General features: G+C 38.1%; 1 protein-coding gene across 3 annotated transcripts in view; it reads left to right on the top strand.

Annotated features, from left to right (window-relative positions):
• Window positions 1–4134: 4134 nt before the first annotated feature.
• Window positions 4135–13935, top strand: part of LOC135074141 (atlastin-like) — a 28873-nt gene continuing 19072 nt past the window's right edge. The window contains exons 1-5 of one of the 3 annotated variants that reach the window (XM_063968457.1): window positions 4135–4323; window positions 5379–5583; window positions 6437–6583; window positions 8066–8221; window positions 9460–9609. In XM_063968457.1, coding sequence (XP_063824527.1) covers window positions 5386–5583; window positions 6437–6583; window positions 8066–8221; window positions 9460–9609 — 651 coding nt within the window. In that variant the 5' untranslated portion in view covers window positions 4135–4323; window positions 5379–5385. Of the gene's footprint in view, window positions 4328–5160; window positions 5302–5378; window positions 5584–6436; window positions 6584–8065; window positions 8222–9459; window positions 9610–13935 lie in introns of those variants that run through there. The other 2 variants (XM_063968462.1, XM_063968449.1) reach the window with 2 other exon arrangements.

Here is a 13935-nt window from a genome sequence, read left to right as displayed (position 1 = left end):
GCACGCGTTAATTTTAGACTTAAGCGATATTTCTATAACGCTTATAGCACGGCGCACTGTGGTTCGACCCCCTAGGAAAGCTTGTGACATCGACCAAAATAAAGTATGAGCAAAACAAATGAAAGAAAATCAGGCACTAAAGAATAAATTTTATTATCTTTTATTTTGAACTTTCGGTTGACAAATTATAACTGATTCATATGTATAGTTTGCAAAATTACATGATAAGTTAAAATGTAAGAAATGGATGTACGTGAATATTTTAGAACAATAAAATTAACACAAAAACAATTCATTATTTATTAGGTAATAGGATTTACTTGTTGCTAGTTTTTTTTTCAATACTACAAAAAAAACATGGATTTCTGTCAAAGCGTTCATAAGTTATTACGATAATACCTAATCCCACGCATAAAGTCATGTCCGGGCGTTTGTTTGGGGTCTATCCACAGTGCGGCGCCAGATCATACCACTTGGCAACGTTGCTGAAAAAATAGTTAGGTAGGAACATTGATTTTATCTACCATACAAAGTAATTTATAAGCTAGGTATAATGGAAGATTCCACTACAATAAAAAGGTAACCGACCTACCTATTATCAGTTATCACAATTTGCATTAGGTTACGTACCTAGGTACCTACTCCTAATAGGAACCTGGTTATTATTTTAGATATAGGTACTCATAATAAGTACGTACCTACCTACATTATGCGTTTCACACGGTGCGCCATTTAGTCTAGGAATGACTTTTCTCGAAATGACTGATTCTAAAATTTTCTATAGTTTTCCAGGCCCAACTGCGCAAGAAATGTACCTACGTTGGTAATGATGGTATAAAATTATAAATAATTGGAATATAGGTACCTACCTACTTAAATACGTACGACGTACCTCACACTGCATGTATGTAATAAATTAAGAGCGCTATTGTTTGCAGACTTTACTATACTCAGACAGATGTGCTCTCATTTCTTATCCAGAAGGTTAAAGATTATGGAATTTCCAGACTCGGTTTTTCCAAACTGAACATAATAAATATGTCAATTATTTCCAACGGCGAAGATAAACCTGATGAACCTTTGAAGCCACGATAGCCGAACGGTGAAGGAGTCGGACTGGCCGACTCGTGATTCGAGGACGCGGGTTCGAATACTTTTACCGCTTGACTATTGTGTGTGAACTCACTCGTACCTTACCACGAGGGGTTAACGGGATTATTAATACCTAATTTGTATTTGCAAATTGGGCATTGTTTTACTACTTAGTTTCAGCCAAGCCATCGCCATCGAGCACGCACGCTGCACGCGTTGGTTTAGTTAGCCGCACTTTGAGACGACCTTCCAGGAATTCTATTTGCAAACAATGTTTATTTTATCAGGAACGCCGCCGCGCCGCAAACATGGATTTTCCAGCTAGATTAATTTAATATGTTTACATGTATGTTCAATATCACTCAAATAAGTCGTGAATCATTATTATTATCCTACTAATGGTTTAATGCTCCGTGCAGCGCCCCTAGACAGACAAGTTGCATTTTTTGATCGAATCCGTCAAAGCTTCATACAAAAAACCACTTTTCGATTGGTTTGCGATTATAATATTGTTCACTTTGTCTAGACCCACTGAACATTTTGTGGCAGAACTTTCGACCACAACGGTTCAATTCTCTTAAGGGGTGGGACATGAAACTGAAAGAGATAAGTTAGGTACTTATTTGAACGTAGCGTTACGTAAATCTGGTGTTACGGTTTATTAAAAAATAACGAGAGCTTATTGCTAGAATTTTTTTTTCTTTGAAGTCATTTAACAAACATTTTCAAACTATCTTTATAAGTTCGATGCTTAATTTTTTTGATTTAAAAATAAAATAAAATACGAGTTCCCAATCCGGCTGCACCAAGGCCACCAACCAAGCCACTTCCGATCAATTTCGTACTTGTAGTTATAAGTTTATTTATACATAATATACATAATTCCTTATCACTTTTTCGTCTGAAATGGTACGTAGATAAGTACGACATCATGCATAGTGGATATCATTGCAGAATGTAAACTTACTAGTAAAATATTATGATGTTATACCTATTTTGTATGACGATATTAAACACCTAAGTAGGTATTTTAATATCTAAAATGACCTTCTAAATGCATTTCACTCAGCCTTTCGTTCTTCTCAGTGCTAAATTATTCTATAATTTTTATCTTATCTATAACATTGGCAAATACTAAGAAAGCGTAAGAGTTATGACTCGCTGTTCAAAAATAATTTGATGTCCTTGAGCAAAGTCGTAGTCTGCCGCACTATGGATCGGAAATGCAAATTTTGGACATAGTAATTATTTTACTTTTTCGTTACTCTGATGAACAAATGTGATCAAACGTTTTTCTCTAAAACTGATACTTGATTGGAAAAAATATTTACGTTTTTCGTTGTATGGAATGAAACAGAAAGTGGTATTCTTCTTCTTTTACTCCTCTATGGCTATTGTGTTGCAGAAAGTGGTCGATTGTGACTAAGTCTTGACAGATCTAGTGACTCTTTTTATTTACTTTCTCTTTTTTTACTTTTTTTTCGAAACCATACTTCTAAACGGGCAATTTTAGGCGCGCGTTGATAGATTAGGATAGTCAGCAAGCCTTAGAATAAGCTCAAGTAGTTTTATGCAAGATTTGTCAAAACTTAGTCGAAATTGATCACTTTTTGTTTCATTGGTGTACAACGAAAAGGAAAAATATATTTTGTTCCAACCAAACTATCATTTTTAGATAAAAATGTTTATCAGAATAACGTAACCCATAGATAGCATAGGTATGTATTTTCAAATACAAATTGTGAAAAAAATCACTATGTCTAAAATTTACATTTTCAATCCATAGTGCATGGGTGAACATTATCTCAAGGGGAATTCCCGACAATCAATTTGCTAAACTGACTCTGGGCCGTATTAAGAAAAGAACAACTGTCTGTTTTCAGTGAAGTTCTGGCACAGTAGATAAGCTCATATTTATATTTCTGGCATAATGAAATAAAACTACTGTGTTAATGTTAAGAGTAGGAAGTTAAAGATACTCTTATAATGGTTGAGGGAAAAATGCTTTCCTACTTTATGGATACCTGAATTATTTTTAATTCAAATTCAAATTCAAAATACGTTTATTGTGAACCACAGGTACATAGGTTGTCAAATTATAAATGGATATAGATCGGCTGCGTTCCGCCTTGAAGGCATACAATAGTTATGAAAGTAACAATTAATAGTAATAATATGAAATAAATAATTCAAGAAGTTATTTTAGTGAGTAAGTTTCATATCGCAAATTTTAACGTATTTACTTAAAATTATCTCTTCACTTTAGTATGGAATTCATGGAATTCTATGAAAACAATTTGACACATGACTTCCACAGTAAGTTCACATTATCTGCCATACATGAGCCATATCGCGCGCTCCGGTCCATCCAGAAAAAAACAAACAAGATAAGAAGGTAAGTAAATTAATCCCTTATTACGGCACTGAACATCGCAAAAAGAACCTTACTATACATGTGTACGAATGACGTAGCAATAGGTACTTAACAGTTTTATCTGACTGGTACCGTGCTGTTGCACAGTGGATCGAAACCGCAAAAAGTAGACATAGGGATTTTTATGATTTAAGGTTTTAGATATTTTTTTCTAAAAAAATACATATTCACTATAAAAGAAAAATACAGAATACACTTAATAATAAATAAGCAGCAAGTGACAGATAAGTTCATACATAAATGGAACTACAGAAAATAAAGAAGTCAAATTAACAAACCGCCCAAATGCTATATTTTTCCACCTTTGTTTGCTTCTATTGTTCTTAAGCTACCCATATTGCAACTACAAAACCAGCAACGTAATAACGGCTTGGCTTCCATTACGTAAGGCTCAACAGTTACTATGTAACCATTTTTTTTTCATTACAAGTATTAAAAAACTAAAACCCAACACACTACATACATAGTTATTATGATGATTGAGGACATCGATTGAGAGAATTGAGATGAAAGGACTACCGATTGGGGATTTAAAAATCGATTTTCCTCTAATATCCCTATGTCCACTTTTTTGTCGTGCCGATCCACTGGGGTCATTCATTTGGCCAGCGAGTTATCTTGCAGTGTGCCGCAAGTTGCAAGCACATCCGCGCATTCGCAGAAGTTGGTCGCTGTAGCACAAAAATTATTAATTATTATAACATTCTAAAAGTATTATAATCTTAGGAACGTTGACCATCTACCTACCTATTTGCAAGTTTTACAGTCTCATCTGTTTTAAAGGCGGGGCAGTAAAGGTAAGTAGGTACCATTTTTTTTAACGCTGTATTTCAAAATACCTAATTCCTTATTATCTAATATTTACCCCTGAACAAATTAGCAACGCCGAGACATTTTCGAAGCCGATTTGGAAGTAGATATCGCCGGCAATATCTGTGGTTATAATAGTAGAAGCTATAAGATAGATAAGTAGATACAACCCGTATATACAACCCGTATAGAAAAATATTTATTTATTATTATTTATTTACCCGCAAACCTCCCCGCGTTCGCCCCGTTCCGTATCAGAACCAAGAAGGTTGATGTGACGTCACGGCCGCCTGGTGCGCAGTTAACTCGACCGGGTAGCAGTACTTTATTGAGTGCGAATAGCATAACAATAGCTGACTGACTGCATTGTTTATTTATCCAAAAAATACCTACCTACTTCTGTCAGTACTCATGGAATGTTATAAAATAATGTAAGTTTATTTTTTAAACCACAGCGGAGGTGAAGAAATGAGGGTAAAAAGTGAAGACGACTAGGCCGAAATAGCAAGTGTGCTTAGCCCGAAATCCTCATCTACTGAGGTACTGGCTATACATATAAAAAAAATAAAAAAACGAAAATATTTTATTCAATTTAGACCACTAGTGTGGCACTGTGTCTGTTACCATTGTTCTTAAGGGGAACTTCGTTTGGTCTGTCCAGGAGGAGTAGGGCCGTTGACATGGGCCAACAACAACTCAATTTAAAATAGTGTAAGGTACCTATAGGTTATTATTATTTTTATCTCTACTGTAACAAACATTGGCGAATAATTATGTAGGTACGATGCATTAAGTGGTATCTGACCGTAACTTTCGAAGCAGCAACAAAATGGACAACAACATGGGGCGCAGCCTGCAAGTGGTGGACGTGAACAGCGACCAGCGAAGTGAAGCTGTTGGCCTACATTTCACCTGATGGAAAGTGAAGACGAGGCCGAAATAACCCGAAATCCTCAATTACTGAGGTACTGGCACTGGCTATATCTTCCCTCCAAATGCTGTTACCATTGTTCTTAAGGGGAACTTCGTTTGTTCTGTCCAGGAGGAGTATGGTTGAGTTGGGGCGCAGCCTGCAGGTGGTGGACGTGAACAGCGACCGCTCGTTCGCGCTGGACGAGGCGGCGCTGCGCGCGCTGCTGACGCCGGAGCTGCGCGCGCTGCCCGTGGCGGTGCTCAGCGTGGCCGGCGCCTTCCGCGGCGGCAAGTCCTTCCTGCTCGATTTCTTCCTGCGCTACCTCAACGCCTCGGTGAGTGCGAGTGATTCAATTTCAACGAACAGCTGCAATTAAAAGCAATGTAAGTTGAACATTTGAAGGCCTTTCATGCGCGTATAGGGGGGCCGGGGTGCGCCCTCCCCCCCTCCTCCCCACAGAATAGTTGGTTTGAAATAAGGTACTAACAGAGTAAATACAAATGAGTAGGTCATCTTTCGCGTTTCGGTCAGGCGCGGTTTGTTTGTGAGCGCGCCAACACGTATGCGGCGCGCACGCACACACTGACAAAATTCAGCGCAACTCACCGCTAATCCCCGCTCACATACAAACCGCGCTCGGTGCGTTTCTATGACGATGACCTACTCATTTTTATTTACTCTGGTACTCATGAGCCCCGCCCCCCCCCCCTGGTCATTTCATGTCAAGGAAAAAAATACGCTCGCATTGGTTCCCAAAGTGGGGGGCGCGCAAAGACCTTTATAGGGGGGCGCGGGCCATCTGTGTACTAAGTATTAAAAACCTGCGACCGCTGAGAGAATGCATTCCAGACTGCTCGATACGACCAATAAATAATCTTGACTGGAGGAGGGGGGCGCGGATTTTTTTGTATGATCGAAAGAGGACGCTTCCTAAATAAGTTTGGGAACCTAAGCGCTAATATACTGGTCATCACAAAAATCGGCCCACCTACGTTTTACAGGAAAACTCGTATCTACTGACACAATCATGGTGCCCCAACAATATTGGTGCTATTTGAAGTTTAGAACTAGGCTTTTAAATGGTGCCAGCCAATATTGGTGGGAAGTGGGGATGCATACGTTTGAAAGTGCTTGTCACGGGAGGGTTGATTTTTTTGATGACCAGTGTAGTTGATGGTTGTTGGCAGGACGCTGAGCGGCGGTCGGGCGCGTGGCTGGGCGGCGAGCAAGAGCCGCTGGAGGGCTTCGGCTGGCGCACGGGCTCCGAGCGGAACACCATCGGCATCCACATTTGGTCCCGCCCTTTCGAAATGACTCTATCTACTGGAGAAAAGGTTACGTTTGTTAAAATCTGTCTCTCTCTCTCTCTCTCTGATTTGTGCACCAAATAAAAAAAATCTGCATCATCATCATTTCAGCCACAGGACGTCCACTGTTTAAACTGTGGAATGGACTGTCGTCTGCGGTGTTTCCGACAGATGGGCGACGGTAATCACTTACCATCAGGTGATCCGTTTGCTCGTTTGCCTCCTGTCACATAAAAAAAAACTGTTGAACATAGTTCTCCCCAATGACTTCCGCATCGCACGGTTGGTAGCGGCCTGCATCCAGCGCCTTCCTGCTACCTTTATCAGGTCGTCGGGCTTAAAAATCAGCATAATTCTTATTAAAAGGCGAAGGACGTAGCACATTTCTCAACCCAGAAAGGGGTCGTACTCGTAAACGTATCAACTCGAGGCGTCAACTATTCTTTTTATGAAACTCCGTACTGCAAACGCACATTTATCCGCCCGCTATAAAGTAAAGGCGATACGGTGTTGATCCCTTTCCGGGTTGATAACTCAGCCTACCAACATCCTCCATAATACCTTACAGGCCAGTAAGAGTAAGGCGCACACCGTTGATTTTTAGTTGGCCGATAGTTGTGCCCGATTTTAAATTGTATGAAGAATCGGCCAAATCGAATCGGCGTAGTGTGCGCACTCCCATATCTACATGCCCATACTGATCAACTGCCCGACTAAACTATCGGCCGACGAAAAATCAACGGCGTGCGCCTACTCTAACGGAACTATTCGTACAAGGTTTTATTGTTTTATTTATTGGCTTCGTTTGTTGCCCAATCTGACTTTCCTACCTATGTTTAAGAGTGGTGGGGGCCCCGAAAAGGGTTATTTTTGCGGTTTGCAGTATACTTATTTCGTAAAAGAATTACATTTTTTTAAACTGAGCTTTTTCCTGCAGTTTTTTTTTATCCACAACGAGGATGCTCTTGGTCTGTATCTGACCTGATGGTAAGTGATGATCAACCGAAGGTAGAAGCGAGCTTCACCCGGCATCCTCAACCACGGAGGAACTGGCTATCTTACCTCTAACTGCCGGAACACAATAATGCTGTTAACATTGTTATTATGGCAACAGACTTAGGGTGGACTTAGTACAAGTCCTACCACCTACCAAACCGAACAGAAAAATCGTCTGAAGCAGGTGGTCTACCACTAGACCACTGAGGCAGTTTTATTTATTAATTTATTTCTTTATATTAGGGAAATAAACAATTTAGATAGGTACTTACACAGACAAATAATCACACAAAAAATAAGACAGAAGTCAGCAAAGTTTCCAATGAATGTTTCCAATGAAAGTTCAACCAGTTCAACTGAATACAGAATGCAGATTTAATCCTGCATTGAATCCGAATTCATTATTCTTACTGAAATATTATTTGTTATCATCGTATTGGACCTAATGTGCTTGATTCTTGACTAACCAGATTTAAGCAGGAACGTTGAAAGAATTTTGGGTATGCTCTGTAGGTGGCCGTGGTGCTCATGGACACGCAGGGCACCTTCGACAACGAGAGCACCATGCGTGAGTCCACCACCATCTTCGCGCTGTCCACGCTGCTCTCCTCGGTGCAGATCTATAACATCAAGAGCAACCTCGGTGGCGACGACCTCCAACATCTGCAGGTGACAAAACCTTTCTCTTTGCACTCAGTCATAGCGAGAAACCAAAATGTATATCACCAAAAGTTCTTAAGTAAAAACTTTATTTTATATGTAAATAAACCCAGCAACGAAATGTATAAAAAAAGTTTTCTGTAATAAATTCATTACGTTTTCAAAAAAATTGCCTCCTAAACCATGTTAGTAGGAAAAAGTATTTACCTTACATTATGTTTTATTGATTTTCCTTGTCTTATATGTCATCTTTTACCATAATATCACTGTCATTTGATTAACATTTTTTAGCTTATTTTAATTACTGACGGCCGCCCGCGACTTCGTACGCGTGGACCCTGTTTTTTTTTTGTTTTACGTTACGTTCTTTGCGGATGTCTAGGTACACCTTTTAGGGAACCTACCTGTCCAATTTTAAGTACGTGTTATAGTTTCTGAGATTTCGTGATTAATCAGTGAGTGGTTAAGCTTTTATACAGGATGCCCCTAAAAGTAGTGGCAAGCTGAAGCAGCTGAAGCCCAGAGGTAGAGCAACGCTAGGGCTATCCGAATTAATTGACTCAAGGAACAATGCAGAGCGAGAAAAATACGCCTACGCCTACTTGCATAATAAGGGGGCGTCCATTAATTACGTGAGATAATTTCGATTTTTCAACCCCCCCGCCCCCCTTGGTGAGATTTGGTGAGATTTTTCCAGACCCCCTCCCCCTCCTCACAATCTCACGTGAGATTCTTAAAATACATAAAATATTTGCAATGTAAATGGGTTATCCTATGCTTCGATTAGGATTTAATATAAAAAACCGTTTCTTCTAATTTCTTTATTGTTTAGACGGTTTAATATAAAAAATTGAATAATTTATCATTATCATCTTAAAATATATATATTTTTTTAATTTAAAATAACCCAGTTTTTTCATGCCCTACGTGCCCCCTCTCCCCTACGTGAGATTTAGTGAGGTTTTTCTTGACCCCCTCCCCCCCCCCCCTAAACGTCTTACGTAATTAATGGACGCCCCCTAAGATACTTAGCTGTCCTATTAAAACGATCACAATATCCGAAAAAAATTAGAATACTAATTTATTTTGGGATGTAGAAATATTATGAGAAAGCGATCATACCTACTCTTTAATACTTTATGTAGCATAGCATATTATTATTAAGTTTAGTTAACAAAGAAAAACTGACGGACGAATACGAATAAAATATGGCGTACCTACTTATATAAATTTATTGGCTTTTGTAGTTATTCACCGAGTACGCACGGCTGGTGCTCAACGACGACGGTGGCCCGCCGTTCCAACAATTAAAATTTCTTGTCAGAGACTGGATGTTTACCTCTGACCAAGAATTTGGGGCCCAGGGCGGCAGACGTCTGCTGGATAAAGTCTTACAAGTAAGTTACTTGAACCATTATTTTATAGAAATAAAGATAAAATAAAAATTGGCCAAGTGCGTGTCGTGCCACGCGCAGTGTAGGGTTCCGTAGTTGTCCGTCGTTAACACAATATATTTCAGAAGCATGCAATTACTTCATCTAAAGGCACTTTTAATATTTTCTTCTAAGGATTTTTACTGGTTAAGAAATTTTATAATACAGGGTGGCCCAGAAGAAAGTTCACTTTTGAAAATTCAAGGAAACGAAAACTGTAAATTTTTATAGAACTTTTACTATTGCAATTTAAAGGAAATTTAATGCAATTTATTTTTAAATTTAACTTTATTTAATTACATCGCCCAGGAGATTTCCTTGACGCTTACAACATTCGATCAACATACATCAAAATCTTGAAATGCGTTCGTTAGAATTACCTCAAAACCTATTTTCAATTTTTTTCCGAATGCTCAGCCTCAGTTGCTGCATGGTTGTTGGATTATAAAAGTACACTCTATTCTTAATGTAACACCACAAAAAACAATTTTCTGGAATGAGATCAGGGCTTCCTGGGGGCCAGGAGATGTCACCCCTGCCTGAAATTATTTTTTTGTGGGAACATGTCCCTTACCATCTAAATGCTCTCATTTGAAGTGTGACACGTAGCCCCATCTTGATGAAACCAAGTGCTCCGGTCATAGCCTTGCGAATCTTGCAGCTTTGAAATCAAAAAGCTTTTCAGCCTACCAGTATAGCGCTCTCAAAAATTAATCATCCTTTCAATGCAACAAACCAATTAAGCAGGGGTGAAATCTCACTGCCTCTAAGAAGCGCTAATCTCATTCCAGCAGACTTCTTTTTGTGGGGTTACCTTATGAGCAGAGTATACTCTAATAATCCAAAAACTCTGCAGCATTCATCCATCCTGAATCCATTTCGAGGTAACTCTAACGAAAGTTTTCCAAAATTTCGATGTATGTTGACCGAATGTTGTAAACGTCAAGGGAATCACATGTACGATAAAATTTATGAAAGAAAGTAAATTTTAAAATAAATTGCACTAAATTTCCTTTAACCCTTCATTTGGCAAGACACAAATTGTTTGATTTTTTCAATAAAATCTATTTAGACCTAATTGTTACTATCAAATTAAGTTAAGAAAAATAGTAAAAAAAATATTTGGTTGGTATTTTCGCGAAAAACGATTGTTGCTTATTTACCACATTGCCAAATAGGGGTACTTAAATAAAACATTGAGATATATTATAGAATTAATTTTTTTATATGAAAATCTTAAAAAAGTCAATCGTATTTCACATTTTATGCATTAAACTTTTTTTTGGCCATTTTCGCAAAGTCGATAGTGACCTTTTTCTCCAACATTTGATAGATGACGTATGTCATCATACTTCACGATCAATATGCCGAGCCAAGGTTGGCTTTTTATTTTCTCTTTAGCTTCTGAAACTGGTATGTTAACAGTCCTCTCAACTTAAGCTGAGAATTGCATTTGTGTGAGTGCACACCGATAGTTTAGAGTGGCAATCGGCTTGAAGCGCGGCGCGTCCCGCGCATGGTTTATTATAGCAAGCGGCCTGAAGCGCGGCGCGTCCGCCACGCACCGCTTCCTTGTCGCTCACATACTTCACTTCACCCCCGGTACTGGTAGCAGATACGTGTAATTTTATGTAATTGTTTTCCAAATATTAGTGAAATGACTCCTACTGTAAGTGAATTTCCTGTACGAAATCCATTAAGCAGCCAAGTGAAAGAAATTTTATGCAAATTGAATACGTATTTTAAAGGTGTGAACGAAAAGTTTTTAGTCTGTTTTTATTTTGTAATTTTATAAAGTTTGTCTTTTTGTTGTATTTTGTAAGGCTGGCTGGACGCCCTCTCTATAAACGGTGCTCGCAGAATATCAGCGTCGAGGTACTTCGTGCCTTGGCATATGCTGAGCGAGGACCTGTTTTTATTTATTTATTTATTTAAAAGGATGTGTCAAGTGTCGTTACATCGGCCCAATTGGTAGCAAGTGTTTTATAGACTTCCTTTTAATAAAACATTAACTTTATTTGTATGTGTTTTACTAACGGTACTTTTGGCGATCACTCACACAAATGCAATTCTCAGCTTAAGTTGATAGGACTGTACCGTTATCTGCTATAGTTGTTGACTTCAACGCAAGAAAAATGTGTTTATCATTTAAATCAGTTCAGCGGTATAAGTGTGAAGACAAACAACACAGAGACAGACAGCAAATTCTTCCTCTCTCCTAAAATGCTGTGCCCGACAGGGTCCGTAATTGCATCAAAAGTAATTACTATACCATCTCTATATCATTATTCATGTAATACATGATTGATTTATTGTGTATTGACACTCTTTTGTATTAACAAAAAGGTCAACCTATTTTGTTAGATGTTTGGCACTGTTGCTTCTAGGCAACATCGAGGTTCGGAAGCATGTCATGTATTAGAAAACACAGTTTCTACGCCAAATATTGCTTTATATGATTAGTTTGATTTATTATGAATTAAATTTGGACAAAACAAAAATAATTAGAGATGATAAAATAGTACAAAATCATAAAACTTCCGTCTTTGTTATTCTCATTGCGCGTCATCTTGGCGTCTGACAGAAATATGGATATGAAATCACTCAAAACTCAGTCGACGACCGATTTACTAGTGTTTTGCTGAACTAAGCTTTGTAACAAAATCGAATGATTTGCACAAAACTTATTATTTGGTGCTGTAGAAATATTCAAATTGTTAGAATATTATCAAAATACATTGTTAGATACTATAACATCTCCATTCCATAGTATACTTTAGAGTTTAGATTGATGCTCTATGATTTTGTCTGTGGTCTATAATATTAAAAAATAAAACTGTCATGTCAGTCTTGTAACGGCATCTCGTGTTTTAATAGGTTATGGGCCCAGTCCCGCTATTTTCCAAGAATTACTAAAGTTTATCAAGTGTTTTCGTTAAAAATGTCGTCCGGTTACATAGTTAATGTCCCAAAATTGAAGGGGCGAGAAAATTTTGATGATTGGGCGTTCGCCGTGAAAAACTTTATGGTGTTAGAAGGCGTTGATTTGGACAATATTTCATCGGATTTGAGTGACAGTGAGCAAGCAAAAGCTAAAGCCAAGCTAGTTATGACCATCGATCCATCGTTATTCGTGCATATAAAGACTGAGAAAACGGTTGACGCGTTGTGGAAAAAATTGAAGCAACTTTTTGATGACACCGGGTTCACTCGAAGAATCAGCTTATTACGGACATTAATTTCCATCCGGTTAGAAACCAGTGAATCCATGACCAGCTATGTGTCACAAGTAGTAGAAACCGCGCAAAGATTGAAGGGAACGGGCTTCGAGATTAGTGAAGAATGGATAGCATCATTACTTTTGGCCGGTCTACCCGAAAAGTTCGAGCCAATGATCATGGCGATCGAACACTCAGGTTTGGCGGTAAGCGCTGACGTCATAAAAACGAAACTATTGGATATGTCCTCTGATGTTGGCAGCAGTGGACCAGAAACAGCGTTTTGGATGAATCGTCGACCGAAAGTTGGCAACACTGTGCACTCTAAGCAAAGACAAACGTCAAAGTCAAATCAAAATACGTCAATGTCATCGGGTTCGGGAAGTAAACAAATAAAGTGCTATAGATGCAAAAAATTCGGACACTATAAAAACCAATGTCCTGAATCAAAAGTCAAGGAAGCAGGTGCCTTCAGTGTGTTCGAGGAGTGTGCCTCTCCACACAACTCCTGGGAGGTTATTCAATCATAATAACGCCACTTCAATACTCACACACACTTTATTATTAAAATATTATCAAAATCTATTACATATTAAATATTAAAACATTTACAACTGAATCTATCGAAATTCAATAATACAATGATACAATGTCACATTTTCTCGCTTTTCTACACCTGTCATTATTTTCAAACTTCCTTCTATTGCTGTTTACTTTTAAAATAAAACCTGCCAGCAACATGTCATCTCATGATAAAATTCTATATCCTAACATCCCCTCTGAATTTTATCTTTATATAATCATAACAACTACCTATCTACTCCTTAAAACCCAACTTAACTAACTTACCCAATACACCCATACAACAAATATACTTTTGAATTAATTAACCTAAACACCTTACATAACTAACTTAAAATTAAAATTTCAAGTTAACTCCCAAAAACCTTATATTCTAATAAACCTACATAATTCGTCACATCACAAATGTCCACTATGTATCACTCACTATACATTGTCTAAGTCTCAAAAACTTTGTTCTATCCAGTGGTTTAGTTAAAATATCAGCCAA

The sequence above is a fragment of the Ostrinia nubilalis genome, chromosome 1, assembly GCF_963855985.1.
Source record: "Ostrinia nubilalis chromosome 1, ilOstNubi1.1, whole genome shotgun sequence".
In the NCBI taxonomy this organism is placed as follows: Eukaryota; Metazoa; Arthropoda; class Insecta; order Lepidoptera; family Crambidae; genus Ostrinia; species Ostrinia nubilalis.
This window is presented reverse-complemented; position numbering and strand designations above follow the sequence as displayed.